The sequence below is a fragment of the Mycteria americana genome, chromosome 5 (genome assembly GCF_035582795.1).
Source record: "Mycteria americana isolate JAX WOST 10 ecotype Jacksonville Zoo and Gardens chromosome 5, USCA_MyAme_1.0, whole genome shotgun sequence".
Classification (NCBI taxonomy): Eukaryota; Metazoa; Chordata; class Aves; order Ciconiiformes; family Ciconiidae; genus Mycteria; species Mycteria americana.
The window spans coordinates 32,444,301-32,462,606 of NC_134369.1; the positions used below are offsets into that span (position 1 = coordinate 32,444,301).

General features: G+C 42.3%; 1 protein-coding gene across 1 annotated transcript; it reads right to left on the reverse strand.

Annotated features, from left to right (window-relative positions):
* Positions 1-474: 474 nt before the first annotated feature.
* Positions 475-17,948, reverse strand: LOC142410368 (cytosolic phospholipase A2 epsilon-like). The gene is made up of 21 exons (XM_075502790.1): positions 17,907-17,948; positions 17,171-17,254; positions 14,319-14,391; positions 13,213-13,349; positions 12,681-12,812; positions 11,143-11,183; positions 10,471-10,513; positions 9,604-9,679; positions 9,237-9,406; positions 9,016-9,096; positions 8,226-8,263; positions 7,411-7,546; positions 6,604-6,740; positions 5,960-6,182; positions 5,140-5,254; positions 4,610-4,747; positions 3,262-3,369; positions 2,408-2,599; positions 1,756-1,922; positions 1,204-1,390; positions 475-683 (listed from the first exon to the last, which is right to left on the reverse strand). The coding sequence occupies exons 1-21, from the start codon at positions 17,946-17,948 to the stop codon at positions 475-477; spliced, it is 2,529 nt and encodes an 842-aa protein (XP_075358905.1).
* Positions 17,949-18,306: the final 358 nt, after the last annotated feature.

Here is an 18,306-nt window from a genome sequence, read left to right on the forward strand (position 1 = left end):
GTGCCTTTCTTTCTGTAGACACTTGCCTACTGTGTGCCATGGTCCCAGTCACAAACCTGGCCCACAGGCTGCTGCTTGCCTCACCACCACCTTGCAAATACAAAACACAAGCCGAGTTAATAAAATATGTTTTAATGTGGTCTTCCCTGAACATGTTAGACTTAAACATTTCATACTCTTTCTCAAGGCAACTAGCACCATGCTCATTATCATCTTAGCACCTTCTTCTCCGTGGCTGCCCATCCTCTGTACCATACAATGACTTGCACTCCACTGTTGTAGCTGAATTGCAATGAATTGCTGCAGTGAAATTCTTTGGATAAAAAAGTTTCTCTTCAGGCTCTTCTTTGTTCATCTGAGATTGCCATTTAGTGGGGTGGAGTAGGAATCCTTTGAAGCCTGCTGGCTGATCATAAGGGAGCTTCAGTCTCTTGGCAGGTTAAGGGACACAAAAGCATCCTCCCTTGTCTGACATTATTTCTTTTTCTGCCTTTTCCGTGCCACTGCTGTGTTCAAGGCCTGCATAATGAGGTCTTCGTTATTCAGGATGTTGTATTCACCCAGCTGAACCAGACGGTCATATGCCTCCTCAGTGTATTGAATTGAATATGTTGAATAAGGGGAACAGCAGCCGTAGAGATCAACTTTGCCATCTTCCATCTCTGACTCTGAGCGCTTCTGACCTAGGAGGAAGGGGCAACAAACCACTGCTGATAGATGGGAGTTACTCTGGTCATAAGCAAACAAACTCTTAACAGAGCAGGGAAAGGAGATGTCGGTCTACAGAGAGAGTTCTTAATCTAAATTACTCTTTTGGGTTTAAAAATTTTTTTTTTAAACAAATAATTCTTTTTCAAACAGAGAGCTCAGTCCCTGGCTCAAGTGGATATGAGCTGCTTCACATGATGAGGGGAGAAAAATGGTGATTATTCCTCTTACATGGGTCTACACTGCAGTTCTGAGCTGTACCTGTGGCTCACATACATACATCAAAGTTACCTGCAAACTAACTAGCTTAGGGGTTGAAACAGCACAGCCATGGCATCAAATCTGACATGGTAAAAAAGGTAACTTTAAGCAACAGAGAGGTTTGATGTATTGGAATGAACCAACAGTGAAGTTCAAGGGTTGGAGTATTAAATATACTCCCTTTAATAGGCTGGCCATGATTTCAACCTTTTTTTGACATGTTTGATTACTTACCTGGTGCTTTGTATTTTTGGAAGGTATCATTAATTAGTGGGAAAAATAGCAGTACTGGTGCTCCTGGAGTCTCAGCACCATCAAAGAGGTAACACTCCTTCAGGTTTTTCCTGTCTTCTTCACTCAAGTCCACCCTGGGAAACAGCATTCCCTGCTCCGAGCAGTACTTGCAGGTCTGGTCCAGAGCCTGGATCAATGAACAGAACAGTACTCAGACTTAAAGAGGATTTCAGGGCTCAGAATTTCTTGGAGCCCAGTAACAAAGGGGGCATTTTCCAAGCTAGCTGTGTGAAAGCTCTGAAACCCCTATTGGAAAGCACTGCATCATTGGAGAGAAGGTTTTTGTTTTCCCTGAGTTCTTAGCACAAAACAGTTGTATCGTACAAGACAAACAAATGAGAATATGTACAGCCTATAAATGAAGAATCACACTGCAGCATTAAGCTAAAAATGCTAGTGGTTAAGACTTTTAGTAGGAGCAATATAGAAAGCACCTAAGTGTTAAAAACTTCCTGTTGAAGAAGAAATAGAGACTGTTTCAATTTCTCTCACCTGTGTCTGGGATCCTGCACTGTAGTTTAAATGCAGGATGACATCTACCTTTCTCTCTGGTTTTAAAAGTGGCATGATGCTTGTATTGATGAAAAATCCCGTATCTACCAGAGACAGGAATTCCTCTGATTGTGTCAGCTGGTTGGGAAATGTGTCTAACACGGTATCTAAAAGGAAAGATTTTTCTTGCTGTAAGTGCAATAGTGCAAAACTGGTTAGCCTGTTTTCCCCTCTTACACCAGGACCACAGAGCCCTAACTGGTTACTGTCTTCGGGGAAGGGAGATTCGCCGTAACCCTTCTCTTCTGCCGTCCCAACTCCAGCCACATGCAGTTTTGGACTTGCAGTGGCAACATTCATGAAGGGAGTTTCTTGTGCTTCCCCACCAAATGTGTCTTCAAACAGAGGACAGGGAGAACCACCGTCAGGACCTGGTGCCCCTGCCTCAGGAGGTGTGTGCCACCAGCTAACCATTGGCATGGAGCTCAACACCAGGCCATGCTACATCCTGGTGTGCCACAACTGATTGATGTAACAGTGATTCTGCCCAAACATGGCCTCTAACCTTGGAGAATGGGTTTAATATCAAATCTGGGTTTTTGTTTTGTTCTGCTTGTTTATTCTTTCCCCAGGCACACAGGTCTTCTGTTACCTTTCCATCTACAAAAGTGCTTGTTCTCCAGGTAGTCATTATGCATCTGGAAGCCCTTTAGGAAGTTGTGCTCCTGGGCAATGCAGAGGCGGTCGGTGAGAGCACCACGAAGAGCGCTGCCGAGGGGGCCGGGAGGGGTGAACAGGCGAGTCCTCAGCTCGTGCGGCTTCAGCGGTAGGAGGGGTTCCTCCTCTGCACAAGGAAAGGCTGTTAAATTCTACCTGCCTAGAGCAAGGTCATCCCCCAAGATGTCAAGGCAAGTAATAAAAATCAGTGTTTTCTTTATTTAAAAGGCCTAGGATGAAAAGACTCAATGAGCACAAGTGACCAAATGAAAAAGAAAATAAAATGCTACTTTTAGCAGCCAAATACCATTTCCTTACACAGTCCAGACTTGGATAAAAAACAAGACCCAGTATCAGGCAGCAGTAAAAATCTGCACCAGACATACGCACACTTGTGGAACAGACTGAATGCAGGCTTTGGAAAAGGGTAACTGTTGTATTTATTTGTATTATAGTAGCTCCTACTTAATGTAGTCAAAATCTTTTTGCTTTATTAATCATTTACAGATCAATCTTATTATTCCTGAACATTTTACTCATCTGCCAGCATCAGGGTTGAGTCCTCAGTGAGCACATAGATCATAGGACTGGAGTTTTTTAGATTATCCAATTATGCTTTGCAGTATGAGACAATTCCTTCCAGAAAGGCAATGTGGCCTTTGAAGAAACATTCCAAAAAATGCCAAATATACTGTGCACATCTCACATAGCAGATGGGTGTGATGGTTTATTTAACATTAACTCTATCTAACAATAAATACACAGTAAGGAAGGAATATGATAATTTACCTATATTGTCGATTTTGTCCCGGGTCCACCTGTGCCAGAAATCTTCTGATGAATGGGACAAATTCCAGATATATAACACATTCAATGAAAATAAACTACTCCACATGCCTGTAAAAGGAAAGAGCTTTCTAACTCAGTCAGTCACACATCATGAATCGCAAAACTGTTATCATGAGATGAAATTCGCGAGGTTTATGCTTGCCCTTAGTTTGTTTTAAATGGATGAGGTGCCATTTTTATTTTGATGCTGGTATTTAAACCTTATTTTGGTATCCAGTTTTTGTCTTATGGTACTTAGGGCTGGATATATATTTTAACTAATGGTGAGATTTTTGTGATTCAATATGATTTAAGGAGCTTGGGTTTTCAGAAAAACAACCAAGTATCACAAGGCTTGTATAAAAAGAAAGGATGAAAGTTTGCAATCTGAGAGATCTGGTGGGGAATTATATTGATAAGGGTCTAACTACAATGTGATCTTACAGCCTCTGCATTTGTAGGCTTCCCTTTTTGAGAATAAGCCTGCTAACACACCGAGGGATCAGTTTTGACCATGCATTTTTGAGTTTGAGAAACAATTTCTTTGGTTATCCCTCAGGGCACAAGCTCTCACTGTTTTTTGGTTCAGGAAGTGCAAATGTATGCACATCCAGCGTAGGCTTAGGCTAAAATAGTATAGTGTCTCCCTCACTCTAAGTGAAGTGGCCAGTCGAAGAGAAGTTTGCATCTCGAGCCAGTCACAAGTTGACAGCTTGCCTCTTTGTCTGGAAAACACATATCCATGCTCCACTTCAGTCAACAGCAAAAATGCTTCTGGATATGATTATGCTGTTTTGCCCCCAGGCTGGCCCAGGTGATGTGGAAACTGGAGCCGCTGATGTGTGGCCAAAGCAGACTCTCTGGAGCAGGGGGGACCTGGCATGCTCAAGCACACCCTGATGCAGTGGAGAATCAGCATGAAGGCTCATGTAAACTCTCTATAGGAAGCACACAAATTACTGACTGCCTGTGAGACAGGCAAGAGGCTCTGGAGTTCACCCTTCTGCAGTAGCTTGAGCAGAACCGTGGATTCCCAGGCACCTGAATTGTATTGTGGGACTGGAAGAAATACTATATTTTTATTCAAAACTAGCTTTAGAAATGCAAATAACTATTTGTCTGTCACTTTGCATTTTCTTTTTTACAATAAACTGAATCTATTACAGTAAGTATTAATTCAGTTATGAGATATTATTCTCTCCGGTGAAACTGCCCTGTCAGTTATGCACAAATGCTTTATTAGTGCTTAGTTTATATAGCTCACAATTAAAAAAAAAAAAAAATAATTCAGATGTTTTTAGGAGCTTACCTTCTAAGAAGCAGATCCGGGATTCAGGGATCTTCTTCATCAACCGACCCATGAAGAACTCACTGCCAAAATCCTCCACGCGAACAAAAGCTCCATATTTTTGCAATCCCACCTCATAAGGGGTGAACTCCACCCATTCTGTGAAAAGGAACACAAGGAGAGAACCATGTTTTACTACAGCCCCTTAGTTGTAGATAAAAATGATGTTGCTATCATGGGAATGAAAGGAATTAAAAATTAAAATAATTTCTGCAGTTAAGTCTAATATTTCAGACCAATAGCTATGAGTTATAAGCATGGTACAAATAAAAACTCGTGAACATGAAAAGTCTTTGGAATATTTTTGAGTCTATTGCATAGACAGTCAAACTTTTACCTGACCACAAGGACATTATACGAATATACATCAGCTGAGGTTCCAGTCTTTAAATGAGAGGGCTTTTTTTAGGCTAAAAAGACTGTCCCAGGATTTACCAGCTTAAATATAAAGACAGCTTAAATATAAAAACTCTCAGAAGTCTCATAATTACCTTTGAAATCCAGAGTGCTATAGTTGTTCTTGACATTGACTGCAGTATAGATAGGCAATGGGTTCTGACCACGATCAATGGCCCGTTGCTGATCAGAGAGTCTATGGTTGTCTTTCTGTGATTCCAGAAATACAGTTACACTGAGACGAAAATTAGCACAGGAACTTTTTCTCTGCATCTAAGTTTGTAAGGCAGAAAAATTTCCGCCTCTAATGTATAATGCGTGCTGGGCTTAAATTCTGAAATGTTCTTCAAATGTTTTTCAAAATTCCTGTAAGCATTCTGTTACTGAAATATCTGCAGGCATCCAATCTGATGCCAGATTTTTTGATGACCCATTAGGATGAAAATGGAAGGAAATGATGAAGAGCAGGAAGCAATACGTTTGGTATAAACCAGCTTAACGTGTTATGCTGCAAGTTTATGTAAGACCTCTCATATATTTCAAAAGTCTGCAGGTCCGTTTGTTAATCCTCTCATGGGCATTAAGATTATGTCTGTAATTTTGCTATTTCTAAATAAAATACTTGTAGAATATGCCCCCCAAAAATCTTAAAATATAATATTTTTTCAAAATGTTAATCTTGGAGTTTTCTCAGAAAAACATATCCAACGTCTCACAAGCAAGAATGCTGATTTCCACCATAGCTGGGTATCTAAAAGAGTGCCACCAAATGTTTTGGAAATGGCTGTGCATTTGCATACACACCATCTCATAACAAACTACTTCTCTCAGAACAAACAGGAAAATATCTTCTCCAGAAATTAATTTTCAGAAAATTGTAAGCCACTGTAAACGCTGCTTTATGACATACTGTACCCCATCATGCAACAAAGATTCCAGGACAAGGCCCCAGAGATCTATAAAAGATGTTTTGCGGCCCTCTCTTTTCCGTTGACACAGCTGTTTTTTGTAATACTTCAAATACTCCAAGGAAAGGGAATTTATTTTGCATTTTGTCATATGTTTTCGAGCCTCGCTGATTTGCTTGTCGAGATCCTTTTGTGACCAGTCAGCATCTCTGTACAAGTTTGACATGGTCCTAGGAAGAGGAAATATATATTGAAGAGGGAGAAAACCACACCAAGGTTTGAAGTAGGCAATGGCTGCATTTTATGTTTCTATTTTAAGTTCTTGATTTGAAATTAAGTAAAGGTTTCCTCTCTTCAGTTCCCTAAGAAACGATCATGTTCCCTTTGAAGTGACAGTCATTATCCCTGTCAAAATGGCTTAAGCAATTTTCCATAAGCTGTTCTTAGAAAAACACTTGCTTTCATGCTGTTGCAAATTACGTGACTTTCCCCCATGAAAAGACTTTAATCTGTCAATTTTGGAAGAAGATCAAAACAATAGGACTGCTGAGAAGGCATTATAGGTAGACTACTGCATGTCTGCCCCAGCCTACTTCAGCACATCGGTGTCATCAGGAAGACTCCAGCCAAGAGCTGCCCGGTCCTACTTACCATGTAGTACCAGACAAGCCAGTCAGGTACGTGGCACAGTCCAAGACACCGAGTTTCTTGAGCCCCCGCAGACTGCCATACAGTGCGGTCAAGGATCTCATCCCTCCTCCCGTAGTCATGATGGCCACCACTGGGGTCTGTGCAACAGACGAACAGAAAGGGCTGGTGTCAGACAGCAGACTGCAGCTGACTGTGGCTCTCAGCAGAGACCTCCTGCTACGCAAAGCCTGACACCATCACACGTGCCTCGACGCAGACTTCTTTCCAAATGATTTCTACTGAAACGTAAGCTACTATTTCTTTTATAAAGGAGAACAGGAATAAAAGTAATGGCAATTTTTGCTTACATAACTAACACTTGTCTCCAATGTGTTCAACACAGATGTTTGGTAAAAAACAAACGAAATTGCATTAATTCAAACCAAAGAGACGGTAAGAGAGAAAAAAAAACAGTTGTAAAGGCAGGAATTAAAAAGAAATCTCACAGGCCGAAGAGAGGAGGAAGGATTATCAATAAGGATAACAATCGTAGGGTAAAGACTTTGGAAGAAGCCATTTCTGTATAAGGAATATCTATCCTGGCTTGCAATGAAGGTGTAGCAGAAGAGTTAAACTCTGGATAGCAACTGCAAAGGACACAAACAGCAGGGTAAGATTAGAGGTATGGGGCAGTATTGGAAGTGTACGTAAGTTTGAAGATGAGGAAAGGCCAGAAAAAAATTTAACTGGGAAGAAAACCAGGTCATATTATGCTCTTATGCCCCCACTGCTAAGCACTCAGATGTTTTGAATGTTTGCCCTACAGACCTCATGGTCCAGCAGATCCTGTTCCAGCTGCAGGACCTTCTTCAGAGCAGGAGCAACGTACTTCTGCCTTTTGCATAGAAAGTCTTGCTCCTGTACGCAGAGGTCAAACCCTAAACGCACATCAAGGTGGTCTGGGCTGGAGCAGAGATCAGGAAAAAAGAATATTCCATTTTATTATTGGTAGACAAGCTCAGAGTTTCCAATACAAGGAAATAAAGCAGATCCACAAAGTACCGCACTTACAGGAGGAGCCTTTCCTACACTCCCAAGCAGGTGTACAATGCTGCATGAAAGAATGACAGAAAAAAGGACTGCTAAATTTCTAAGCAGTTATCAAAAGAAAACCTAAGGAAAGGCATTACTCCACATAATTACTGAGACATCTGCTGTCTGGATTCTCTCATACTTTAGCCTGCACTGAGAGCTGTAGGAAAAACTTCTCCCGTTTGTCTTGGATTAGGCAGCAAATGTTACCTGCTTCATGATCAACAGTACCAGGTGATCAGCTGCACTCTTACACAGTTAAAGAGAAGGTTAAAGACTGGGCTGAGCATAACACCGACTAGCATAAGTGGCTTGTAATATTATTTCTTCTATTTTATGCATCTTTTTCATTATTCATGTCTCAGTATGGATTATCTACATGTATTTTTAATTTTACACATACAGTTTGCTTTCAGCTCATGTGAATTCCACATCACTTGGTCATACAACCTACTGTCCTACTGTGAGTGCCTCCTCCCCAGTAAAGAGCCAAGGGTGAGACAAGTTCAGCTAAGGACAAGTTAGCCTCCAAGAGTGGCCAAGTCTCTTACCAGTCTTCTGCCTTCGCATATAAATCAAATCCTTTATCCTGGAAAGCAAGAATGCAAAGAGTGTAAGCTTGACAACCTGCTTTAGCACTCCTCCCCTACAGCCCCAGGAGGAATTCTAGCTTGTGCCATTCTAGCAATGCGGGTACAAATCGGGAGCTCTGAATAATCCAGCAGCGTAAGTGAATTGACTGCAGTGGTTTATTGTCAGGGCAGTTGTTCAGTAATTCCCAATGTTTTCCAGTGAATGTAACATCTGAGGACAGCTACTGTTTACAGAGGAAAGTAATGATAATGTATACCTTACCCATCTCTACTAACATTACCTCTCTTAGGCAACCAGCCAGGCTGCAACCACACTACTATTCTACACAGCAGCATTTGCTCCTCCCTTTCTGTGGCTTATACCCCACAACAGCCATGATCCTTTCATTCTATATGGATCTTTTTAACCATGAATCTAAAAGTGCTTTGCAAAGCATGGTCAGCATCAGCAAGAGACTGGTGCTACCTCAGTTAGTTCAGCTGGTGTGTGAGAAGGGGAAAAGCAGACCCTCAAAATTTAGCATGAAGTAAGAACAGGATGGAGTAACAAGGTCCCCCATATTCCCACACCTATTCAAACAGAACAAGGCACAATCTGGCCTTATCACCTAAAGACCTACCACTGTTAGATTGTGGCATTTTTGTCTGCAGGCTTTCATCATCAGAAAGTACCCTGGTAATCATCAGGGGGATGCAGACTTCCACATTCAGGTTTCTCAGCCTCTCCCACAAAAGAGCAGGCACTCACCTCTGCTAAAATCATGTTTTTTCCACTTGGAAGGGAATGAAGTTCCACGTTTGGAGTCCCTGTATCATACACACAGGAGCGCTGAAAAAACACAAATATATCCAAGCTAATATTGTAAGGAATGTTACTCTCTTTCCACAATGCAAATTAATGTTACTGTTTATGGTGCATGTTACTTTACATGCCATTATTACGTTTTATAAAGTCCAGTTATAACATACAAAGGAGGGAGGTCGTTTCTTCCCTGGTAGCGTAACATCCAGCGTTGGCTGCTTGTATCTGGCATAGTGGAATTTGGCAGGAGAGGAAGAATGGAAGACCAGATCAGATCCCAGCATAACATCTTGGGTGCCCTCGTAAGAGCCTTGCACTTTAAATGAGAATTCTTTCTCTAAGGAAGCGATACAAAAGCAGACACAGAGTAGTTTTCTCATCACAATTGGAAACAAGGGTTCTTACAGAGTCTATCACAAGACTGTTCTCATGTTTCGGATTTGTTGGGTTTTTTCCATTCTTACATTAGGCCAATTGCCTTCATAATATTAGCACATTATGACTTTAAAATAGCTGGTGGAGAAATAACCTCACTTGATAAAGATTTCTTCTCCTTCCTCTTCTTCTTCTTCTCAACCACCTGGACTTCCAAGCAGCAGATCTTGCGAGACTGTAAGAGACACGAACAATAAAATACCTCATGGCAGGGAATTTTCCAGTCTGAGATTCTCTTTCCTAGTCTAAGCTCCTACTGATGCTGGTACGAATGCTATACAGGCAGTGCGCTTTGTCCTGAGGAAAACATTTTCTCTCAACCACAACCTCGATTTCAGATGCCGGCTGGAACAGGAAGAGTCTCTGAGAAACTGGATGCAGCCAGGGCAAGGCTGGGGGTGCAGCGTGGATGAACAGGGCTTGCAGAAGGGAGAAGGTAAGGGCAAAGTCAAAAAGAGCACTCCCAGGATCCCGACAGAGATGCAGAGGACTGATTTAAACAAAAATAATGAGGAAACAAAGCTAATAAATGAGGAAACAAAGCTAATAATTGAGCAAATGGCATGGTCAGAAAGTCCCTGTATGGAAAGCGCAGTTACAAATGCAGGAAATGACATGTGCCTGGGACGGGACAAACCCCGTTGCTTTGGCAATACGGGAATTTGGGAGGAGTGTTGTCCAAGGGAGAGTTCACTGCTGCACTGATGTCTGGGACCTAAACCACTTCCATGTGTTGCCTTTGCAGCACCAGAGGGATGCTAGCATGGGGGTGTCCCTGCTGTTCCAGCCGCAGCCTCTCCACAGGTGCCACACGAGGATATGTTGTGAGGCAGATGATGAAGCGGGAAATCGCAGTGTTTCAGTGCTGGCTTTGCTCAGTCAAAGGGTATGTTGGCCTGATGACTGTGAGTCAAGTGAAACAAGTGTGGCAACAGGACAAGAAAGATGACAAAACATAACACTCACCACTAATACTCCATTAGTAATGATGGTTTCAGGAGGGCCTGAACTAGGAAACAGAAAGAAAAATACATTTTTAATAACTTAGTGTAATTACAGTATAATTCATGAGCCCCACCCTTCTCCTGATTTTCCTCTTGCTTATTTTTAGCTGCATATTGGATTTGAAAGAAAAGTCCCAGGAGACTCGTGGTACAAGTTTCTTCACTCTACTCTGTCAAGGCACAATCGTCATCCTACCGGCTCATCCAGTCCTGGAGCTCAGCAAAAAAAAAAAAAAAGGTACTGCGGGGCCAAACCATGTAGTGATTTTATGCTGAGCCCCAAGCTGAGGCTGCAGATGGTTTCACGGGATCCGGTGAACCCCCCTGCTGATCTCAAAGCCAAACATGTCACAAAACAGCAGTGCCCGTATTCTGGTCGTAGATAGTATTCATTACACTAGGCAAAGGAAAGGCTTTAGAGCGTTCTCCCTGTCTGCCTGAAGTTCATGGGAGGTCATCCTGGCACGCACCAATTCATCACACAGCTCATAGAACAGATTCCTCAGGAAACCGTGTTCATCATCAGCATCATCAAGGAATGATGCACTCTGGACAATTACACTAGATTATTTCATGCCTCTGAATTGCTGTTTCTTTTTGCTGCAGATGATGTTGCATTTTTATGTTTACTCACATATTATCCAATGCGAATCCCACCTCTAGCTCCTCTTGTCTCTGGAAAACAAAGAAAGGAAAATGTTTTTGGCAGTAGTTTACCGGCAGTTCTCATAATGCAAGTTCTCACTCTCGTGATATAGGTACACATGCACTATTTGTGATTGGCAGAGCATTTAAAATAGAGGCACCCGCCACCTCACATCTGTGTGCCTGGAGCCTCAAGATTCTTTCTTGATAGGAAGTTTCTGGATGGCTGTGACAGCAGTTTTTAACAAAGTACTCGGCTTGCCTGCTTCTGCAGCAACACAAGGGACAGACCCAGGCGGAGATGCTGTCTCATACCGAGCCTGCCGGCAAAGAGAAAGAGGGTCTGCTGAGGGGAGCGGACGAAACCTCCCGGTGTAAGGAGGGGAAATGGTGACATGGAAAGCAGCTGTGGAAGAGGACAACCACTTTGTTTGGCAACGTTTTGAGGGCATTGGGGCAGAGGTAAATCTGACATTAAGGCCTGGTCTGTGGGGTAGTGGAGAAGAGTATCATACCTAGGAGGAAGAAAGCAGAGGAGAGAGGAAAACAAAGGTGGGGACAGAAGAGGTGATGAACAGAGAAGTGAGATCATGCTGTAGGTTACTTGGTTGCTCAAATTACCTATTGCATTAAAGACACCAAAAAGTTATTAATATAGGACAAAAAAAATTTACCAAGGCCTGAAGAGTATGAGCTCTAACTACTGTAGCTGTGCAAACACAGTAATGAAAGGCTTGGATATGGCACCTGTAACCACCCAGAGAGTAATGAGCTGGGTTACAACTAGCCTAATGTTTCTATTTTACCAAGGGCTAGTGGAAGTCCACACACTGCTTCTCTGGTATTTTGCAGAAAAAGAAATGGTCAAATAAGGCATTTAAAGATAATGAACTGCAGAGTGGAGTTTGGGTGTGTGTAGATAAGGTAATTAATCAACTGAATGGTGCATGACAGATGCACAAGAGACTGGGAGGGAACTGGAAAAGGAGAGGGACGGACAGAACATACCAGGAGGTGGGATGTGTGACTTTCAGAGTCTCCCTGGACGTTCAAAATAGGAGTATTTCTTGTTGCCAATCTGAGCAACATGACTTAGACATCTTATTTAAACACCCATGCCACAGTCCATAATTAGCAACTAGACTGGTTCAACACTTGGTTCTGATCACAGAGTTATTACTTCCTAATTACTAGGTTAAGTAACAAGTTATGACAAAAAGCTTCATGTACTGGCGTGGACACACTCCTCGATCCTTGATGAGGGCAGGCTCAGCAAAGTGACAATTTTGCAAAGACACCTGAAGTTTGTGAGCCTCTGTGGCCAACACCAAACCCTTCAGTGTGCCTACAGATGCAGGTGTGAAGAGGCTTTCCCACATCAGAGTGAAAAAACAACTCCCTTTTATGTGGCTGGGCAGTTCATACACAAGAAGGAAAAAAGGAAAGATTTTGCAAATAACATTTTAGACAGAAAAGCAGACAAACACGTTCTTGCTAACCTATTCAATTTCTTATTTCAGACCTCACCTGTGAATCGCATTTGAAGTGCATGAAGACTTGCTCTCCCAGGGAAAGTTTGGCTATATCGAAGTACACCGTGAAGAGGTGGTCATCTTGAGTAACCACGTCCTTATCATAGAGCGCCAGCTCCAGCACATTCTGGGAAAGGAAGGACTTTAGATATGTGTCAGGTTTCATTCAAAGCAGGAGATCCTGGGGAGAGCTGTTTTAGTCAGCTGTTGTGAGGAGTGGGAGGATGTAAAGAAAAAGAGCAGGAAGGGAAGCAGGTGGAGGGGAAGTCAACTCCATGTAGGCATCTGCCTACGAGGAGGAATGAGAGGAAATCACAGACATCTCAAAGGTCATATTCTACCCATGGCTGAGAGAGATACTTGTCTTACATGGCATGGAAAACCGTCATAAGGATAGGTGTTATTCTCACATCTTTCTGCATATTTCCTTGCCTCTTGAAAAAATTACTCATGTCCCCCTTGCAAAAGGATAAAACCTGGCAGTTGCTCCCTAGGTCATGGTTAATAGGGAAGTCCCAGCTCAGTACCTTGACCTGACTCTGGATCCTGAAGTAGAAGGTTTCATTCCAGACTGGATCTTTGCAATTCTTGATGGTTTTAGTCTGAAATTTGTCGGTTGAAGCAGTTGGCAGCCACAGGCTCACGTAGCAATCAGTCTGGCTTACTGTATGTTAAAAAACACAAACACATCTAAAATGAGGATTTGCTCTAGAATAAAGAATGAATTGAACAACATGAAGCTTTGCTTTCAGAGAGGGACACTATGATACGTCATGACATATTTGTCCAACATAAACATTACAATTTAGGTAACAGGAATGGAGGAAAAAAGAAGAGGGACATGACTCTCCTCTGAATACATGTGATTAGAGATATAATAAATGCATTAAAAACAAATGGTTTTCTCCTCCTTCTATGTCATCAAGCAATCAGTTCAGCCCAGGATAAAATAATTCGGGGCAACCACAGCACCCTATATCTGCAAGGGTTAAGGAAACAAAGGGGTGGCTTCTGTTTTAGCCAGACAGAACATTAAAAAAAGCCCAAAACACAGAAAAAAATGCAGCTTGGTTTCTGCATAAGTAAAGCTATAATCTATTATATTTCAGTTGCAGGCCATCAGAAGTAAACCTACAAAATGTAACAACACCTAGCAGGGTTTTATCTGTGAAAGCTGGTACACAGGGAATCGGGATATGGTAATTCAGATTACTTAGTCTTGAGAATGCTTTGAGTACAAGCTAGATTTGAGTTAAGGCTACTCCATTTTCAGTATTTGCTCCATTATCCCATCTAGTTTGTGTCCTTTTTTACATAAATATACTCCAGAGGAAAACACAGGAGACCTTTCCACATTTCTTGCTTTCAACAGACTGCAGAGCTTTCCCTGCTCCCTTTGGGGATGCTGAGAAATATGTGCAATAGATACAGCTGTGACCTTATAGAGTTACCTCTGCACAGAACGGGGCTGATGCAAAGAGCAGCACACTATGTTCGTTGCTGGAACCAGCAGGCCAGTCAGAGGACTTCCTCCATCCATGGAAGAAATCTAGAAAGCACTTTTTCTTGGAGCAGGACTAGCTAGTACCCCACGAGGGTTAAGGGGACCATACAGAATACTACAGATACTTACAGACATCTGCCTGGTGGATATTTCTTGCTCTTATGACTCTTATAGTCAGTAAGTAACACAGAGATGATTCTGTCTGCAAGGGAAAAAAAAAACATACAAAAGGCAGGAATGAATGTTAACATAGCATATTTAGAAGATAGAAATGATCAAGAGAGAGAAATACCCAAATGATGAACAACCTTTAGTTGAATTTGTCTATGTGATTATGAAATGTCCAATACATTTATTTTCCTACTAATATCTAAATCAAGTTCTAGACTGAAAGACTTCTCTACTTTTATAGCATGATATGTGGATTTTTATAGAGAATTATTATTATTCTCTAATTATAATTATAGAGAATTTATTTCCTTTCTAACTAAAATCTAGCTGCACAAAGTAGTAAGATTCAGACTCAGCTTGGGAGAAGATTTACTTGTTAAATTTCCAAGGTAGAAAATGAAAAGCTGCCTTAGGCTTTTTGCAAGTGATAAAATTATCATCATGGGAATCACCTCCCATCCAGTCATTACCCATGTTCAGTCTCCTGGGCTACGGGATATGATTTTCTCATATTCCCACTCTTTTAAATGTACAGTACTGCCCAGAGTTAAATACTGACCTCTGATCCCCATGCTGCTTTTAATGTCAGAGGAAGAGATCGCTGCTTTGCATTTCCATCATGCTACTCACTATGCATGTGTTTTTCATTTACGGGGACATAACTGCCCCTCTGGAGCTGAGCTCACCTCTGACTTTTTCTTGTGAGAAGTTTTTCTCTAGTTTTGAACCATGTAAGCTCTTCATGTCTGGAGTTTCTTTGCACTGTTTTGAATAAGATGTGCAAACAGAGTGTTTTACGCCTGATAAGAAACTCTTGTTTGTTCTCTTTGGCTTCCCTTTTTCATATTAGCCCATGTCTCCGACAATAAGGCCTCATGCTTGACTTCTTAGCCTCTCATATTGCTGCTCTGGTCTCATGTTGGAGCCCAAACATGAATGCATATCCTTTCTCCTTTTACCATACAATAAACAAATAAATACCATTAATCTCCATTTCCACCTAACCTTTTATTTCTACAGTCACGGAAAGGGGGAAAAGACACAGTATGTTGGAATATAAATCAGCAGGAAATTTTTGCTCCAAAAGTTCTAAAATGCAAAAGACATTTAGTGCAACTACAGGGCCATGGGCAGGTAGTCACGCCAGCTGCTCGCTCCACCTATACTGCAAAATGACTATAAAAAGACCATTGCCAGTCATGAAGTGGCATTAGCATGACACTGACCTCATGAGTCCCACTGAGAAGGATGTGTGACACAGGTACTGTGGGAAAGGAGAGCAGGACTTTTGCTCTGTCTGAGCAAAACAGTTTGGTATGTACTGTGTTAATAATGTGCCGTGCTTACCGTCCGTAAAAAGTGAAGTGCATCAGTATTCATAGGCTCGATGGAAGATATGTCCATGTGATGTCTCTCATAATGTTTAACCTGAGTGTATTAATACATCCAGCCGGGGTAATGAATATATGTTGTTGAGACTGGGGGCAGTTAGCAAGTAGGCTAATGAAGAAACAGGTAAAATTAGCCTCCAGGTAACCAAAGCACCCCATCCTAGGAAAAGGCACCAAAGACATTTGTGCTGTTCAGCTGCACAGCAGGTGACCCAGTGTGTAAATCAAGGATGTCAAACCACTGCTAAGAGTCCAAAGAGTAGCTGTGGATAAGACCATCAAAGGCACTTGTATTCATGTCTAAAACCTGACTCCTAAGGCACAGAAATGAGGCAGGTGCAGGTGGAAAGTGTTCAGTAATTACAGAGCCAGTAACTGGTGCTGCCAGTGGCTGGCTTTGGAGAAGGCACTTTCCTAGAAGGGCTCAACTCAGTTTCAGGGATCGGGTCCCCTGAAGCCACCTTCGTGGCTTGTGGTGATTCCAAAGCGCCAGGGAGGGAGTGCAGATTGAACAAAGTACTCAGGCATGTGGATGTGCCCTCTGTCATGACCAGGGAGCCTTGGCTTAGACATCACAGAGGTATACATAACAAATGGCCAAAATGCCGTCAGCAGTGTGAGTTTTGCCTAAAAAATTTGAGAGGTTTGGTTTGTTCTTCTGAACCTGCCATGATCCCTGCAGCGTAGAGATTGCTTTTTAGGGCATATTTTCTTATCTTTGGGTTTTCCATTCAACTAATCAACAGAAAGGGCTGGCTATTCCTTAACCTGTAAGCACAACACTTGTTGCTCAGCAATGTAACTCAGATTGAAACAGAACAAGGGAGAGTTCCTAATTATTACTAAATGGCTTCAAACTAGAGAGAACAAGGGCAAAAAATCTTTTTCAGCACATCTGGTCCTCCCATTTCCTAGAGGAAAGATTTCATATACGTGTTTGAATTCTCCTGGAAAACTATTAGTTTTTTGTAGAGGCCCGAAGAAGGATTAATCCAGGAAATCAGGTGTTGAAAATCCACTTCAAGATTGTGCCGTACTCTTTGTGGGAGCAAGTGGCACAATTTCACAGCTATTACTACCTACACGGGCAGTAAATTTGCCCTTGTGCTTTAGCAAGACATGTGTAGCAGAAAGCCTATTCAAACCCATCCTTTTAAAGATATTAGTCTTGTTAAAACAGGGTTCAGTTCCCATGTGCCAAGGACAGAAAACAGCACTAGGACTTTAACATGAAGCAAGACTGCGTAAGTGAAGTGATCAAAATGATAAGCGGGACAGTGTTTCATGGAGGGAGGTGGATGGGTATGGTAGCTAATTAGACTGTTTGGCAGATGCTGAACCCTATCTGCTCTCACTCAGGCTCCACCCAGCAGGAAAGCCTCTTTTACAGTTTTCTTTTGAAATTCCCCTTTGCGGTACCTTTGTAACAGGAGTCCACTGTTCCCCATCAGGATTCAGCTGCATAATTCCTTCTCCTAGCCGAGCGGTTTGAGTGATCAGCTCCTGCAACAAGAAGGGCCAACTTTACCCCTGGAAAAACCATCCTGCCTCTTAAAAGCAATCCTCGTCTGGAACTGAGAACTGCAGAACAGCAGCGAAGGGGAGCCCATGGTCAGTGCTAGTGGTAGAGCCCCGGCAGGTACAGGTGTTTTCTGCTGTGCCCGGTGCCACTGCCTGCGCTGTGCTTGCCCCAGTAAGCCTGAGCAGAGGTGTAGCTGCCAGGTAAGGTCCACCCTTTGCATGACACGCGGGGAGGGAAGGCAGCTCCTGGCCCTGGCTGTTAAAGGAACAGCAAACCTGTCTCCCATAAACGCACCCTGTCATTAATCTTTCGCCTTGAAGCACATCTCCGTGTTATTTAATACCTATTCTAACGTTGCATGTATCATTTCTCTAAGATGAAGAAAACCCCTAAATATACAAAATGCTCTCTTTGTAAATAAACTCTTACTTCCCAAGTAGTTTTAACTTCCTTCCTATGGTTTGCAATAATTTTTTAAATTTCGATAATGAGTTCTTGAAGCACTGACTTCCTTCATCCTGCGCAGTCATTTATAGTCAATGGTAGATCAAGAAAGTAGTACCATCTTAGCACTATGTGCTGCGTAACCAGCTGAGATCCCAGATGCCTTGCTTCGCTCCGCACCCTTCTTACCTGAGACTGAATGCTGTCTTGCTCCATTGTGATCGCTGTCATGTACACATCCAGCGTTATCTGTGGCAATGCAATATCACATCTCCCAGCTTCCACAGACACCAATAGTTTAAATGTCGCATATGCAGGTGAGCAACTATTTTATAAACTGACTCAGAGCCCCACCTCTGCCTGATTTCTTAAACCCAGTTATTCCCCTCCCATTTTCTTATGCTATGAAGCTGAATCCTGTGGTCGAATAAGTAGGAGAAAATACCTTTGCCTGGACAGTAGGTGGAAGTAAGCTGTTTGAGTCACTTTGTCCAATACTGGCCAATGGCAGGTTTATATAACTAATTGTAAGGGAAGGATGCCCTTTTATCTGAGCACTGAACTTTCCACTCAGCAAGACCTCAAAGCC